Source organism: Olea europaea, chromosome 1 (assembly GCF_002742605.1).
Source record: "Olea europaea var. sylvestris chromosome 1, O_europaea_v1, whole genome shotgun sequence".
Lineage (NCBI taxonomy): Eukaryota > Viridiplantae > Streptophyta > Magnoliopsida > Lamiales > Oleaceae > Olea > Olea europaea.
Genome location: NC_036237.1, coordinates 18825004 through 18828480, shown reverse-complemented (window position 1 = coordinate 18828480; position 3477 = coordinate 18825004). Strand labels below are relative to the sequence as shown.

The window sequence follows — 3477 nt, the reverse complement described above, 5'->3', positions numbered from 1 at the left end:
TGTAGCGTGCTAGTTTAATCACCAGAATGCCATTTCTTGGTCAATTGTAGAAGATGATGCTTGCACACTTTTCACCATTCCGGGAATTGGACGTCACAAATGAAAAGTTACGTCCCCAACTGGAATTTACTCTAAAATAATTAAAATAAATAAGAGATTATCCAAGATCTATGGAATTATCAATCAATGGCTACACAAAATAACTAGAGACTTGGGGCTATTTCATACAATATACTAATAAGAATATCAATTATCATTTTATGAACCATAACATTTACTCAATTATATATTTCAATATGTTACAACTCCATTCCTTTACCAAATTCTTCGACAGTCTTGGTCACGAGTTTAAGAACATCAACGAAAGCAGTATATGATGCACGAAGAAATCTTGCTTCAACTGCCTCAAAGTGCCTGCTCATAAATGAGGAAGAGTAGAAGAAATCATGGTTCAAATTCCTAAAACATAGAAGAAAGTTGCAAAAGAAATGATTGAAAAATATTAAGCCCGCAGCCATAAGGTTTATTTTAACGGTCTTGAAGCGTGTATGAAAATGATGAAAGCACAAACAATCGCTAACAAACCTTTAATTTATGTTGAATCCTAAGAATACTATAATGACTAGCTGATTTGCAAAGAATATGGAGAATTGGAGAAAGCTGATAAACTATCAAATCCAAAAAAATCCACTAGTGCAATAATCTAAACGCAAGATGATAAATAAAAAATTACCATAAAATAATGAAAACAGCCAATTACACTCAAGTAATGGAATTCTACAATTGTGTTAAGACTAGTATTTATTTGAAAACCCGTTCTCGAGAGATTTGGAGCTATTATCATTAGCTCTAAACTACAGCAGTGAGATTCATGGTTAAGATTGTAAAGGCCAGTTTATTTCCAGGTGATGGACTTATCTGCAGTTGCCAGTTGGTCAGTTATGTTAATGGAAGAAAAAAATTGTTTTAACCCAATTGTATCCTTGTGAAATAATAGTCTTTTGACAGTTGGGTCCAAATCTGGTGTGTGTGTTCGAGCATTCAGAGAACCAAACTGGTAATCACTAGTTTGAGCAGTGACATTAAGTGATTCCAGTAATGCATATGCAAATTAAAAGTAAGTCAACTCTCCTTAATGGTCCATAAATCCACCAATAATCTCTTAGAATATGCTGAAAATACATATAAAACGGGGGTAAACAGAAGGACTTCTCACACTGAAAGCTTCCCATCAGAGACTGTCATCTGTCTTTTCACTTTGTCTGGCTGCAACTGTCATTTGAAATCGAATTATAATTTCAGGACAATTGAATTCAACAGAAGTACAAACCAGCGATAGCATATTATGTTTACCTCCTTATCAACTGCTAAAGCTGAATACACCATGCAAGCATTTTCCTCGGACTCGTAATCTACGTCCAAGTCGCTGCAGATATCATTTTAGGTTTACTAACAACAATCATATTTGGCAATAAAACAACATAATTGACAAAAAAAAATATATATATATATATATAAATATATATATATATATATATATATGAACAGCTTGTACTATTTTTCGTACACCCAAGGATACACCAACAATCACCATGTAGTCACTTGAATACATCAAGAGAAGAACATATTCGTTTGGATTTTTGTCCTAATATACTATCTAATTGGCATATATGTGCCGAAACATTGGCCTTATATCAGTCGATGTTGATCTACAGCATGAATAATCATACTTTCTTTCTGAAAATGGAAATGCCATCATTCAGTGTAGTTAGACCATTTGATGCAAAATTCAAAATGTCAACTAGGAGAAATAGGATTAAAATTAGAGTTTGATTTAGACTGGGCATGATTAACAAGGATTTTAAAATCTGATAAGCTTCTAACATACCAGAATTTAGAAGTTTCCTTTAATTTAATTTTTGTACAATTTTAAAATGGGGACCAGAGCATCAATTTGTACAGTCTAGTAGACTATTTATGATTGATTATTGAGTTACATATAATTTTTCCTTTCTTCCCTCTCTTCTCCTATATTTCCTCTCTCGTGTTTCTTCTCTTCTTCTATTTCTCTCTCCATTCTTCGCCACAACTGTTCATAGATTGGGCATAAAATTCCTAGGGGATTGGATACAATTAAGCTCCTTAGGGGACCTTGAGATAGAATAACGAAAATGGTGGTTAATGAAATTGCAAACTCAATAACGGAAAACAAAGTAGAATAATATTAATAGTTTTACAGATTATTATTATTTTTTTAATCTGAAATTCTCAAATAATTTGGTTACATGGTTTTTCCCAACCCTTCTCTTGGCCAATCTACAAATGCAAGAAAATCCAAATTGTGAGCTTTAATTGGGGAAGAAAGAAGCCCAAAGTGATTCATTAAAACCTTTTGAACAAATGGTCAATTTGCAACTTAAATCTGCAGAAACCAATATCAAGCACTTAGTTACAGGGAAGGATCATGCAGTAAAACGCAAGAGCAGAGGACATAAAATGCAAGTTCAATGAAGCACAATTAAATTAAGATTTATTACATAAATTTTCTACATTTTGCTTTTAACTATGAAAGTACAAGTTCAATAATTTATACAAGGGGGCATCGCTCAGTCTAATCCAAATTTAAGAGAAGCTATCAAAGATGAGAATATAATCAAGAATTATGAAACAACAGAGTTTTCTAACAGACTATTAGACGGAAATCTACAAAATAAGGTTCAAGGCTTCAGCAGCAAAAATAAAAGTCAGAAACTTTCAGCAATAACACAATCACTTTTAAGAAAAACTCTTCGATTAAGCCAGAAGTTAAATTCTTGTGTATTTAATCGTCTATTCCTATCCAATATTGCATGTTAAACATGCCTTTTAGATCAAACAGTCTTTTCTATAATACAGGTTTCTCGAGTCCATATTAATTTCCTTGCGTGTTCGTTCGATAACTATATATGTTATCTAAAAGCAATAATTGTCATAAATCGAGAAAAAACACAACAAAATGTTGATTCAAGCAAATAAATATTAATATTACCGCAAAAACAGGACAGAATCTAAAAACAGTGAAGGCAAACATTGTTTTCCACTTGTAATCTTGATTAATTATCCATAATATTCACAATATGTATATAAAAAGAAATACACACAAATAAAGAGAGATACCAACTGAAATCCCATTTAATTGGGATGTCTGTTTGTGCAGCCGTTTCCATTTCTCTTTCAGCAAACTTTAACTGTGCACCTAAATGATTTTTGTAATAGATGAGGAGGTTTTATTAGAGGAGCTCTGCCGTTAGGGCAATATACTCGGTCTCCGGTTCGGTTCAACTGGACGAGAATGAACCCGGATTTATTTGTTTATTATTTTTATTTATTTTTTAATATTTTCTTGGGAGTCTTCCATTTAGACTGCTAACCCATTAAAATCGACCGAATCCAAATGTTGGGGTCAATTTGGATCCCTTTTCAGTGATAATTAGGACA

The 3477-nt window shown here is 32.6% G+C and overlaps 1 protein-coding gene across 1 annotated transcript; it reads right to left on the bottom strand.

The window, feature by feature from the left end:
* Positions 1-223: 223 nt before the first annotated feature.
* On the bottom strand, positions 224-3226 carry LOC111393525. Its single transcript, XM_023019133.1, has 4 exons — positions 3157-3226; positions 1354-1426; positions 1217-1272; positions 224-414 (listed from the first exon to the last, which is right to left on the bottom strand). The coding sequence occupies exons 1-4, from the start codon at positions 3204-3206 to the stop codon at positions 300-302; spliced, it is 294 nt and encodes a 97-aa protein (XP_022874901.1). The 5' UTR covers positions 3207-3226; the 3' UTR covers positions 224-299.
* Positions 3227-3477: the final 251 nt, after the last annotated feature.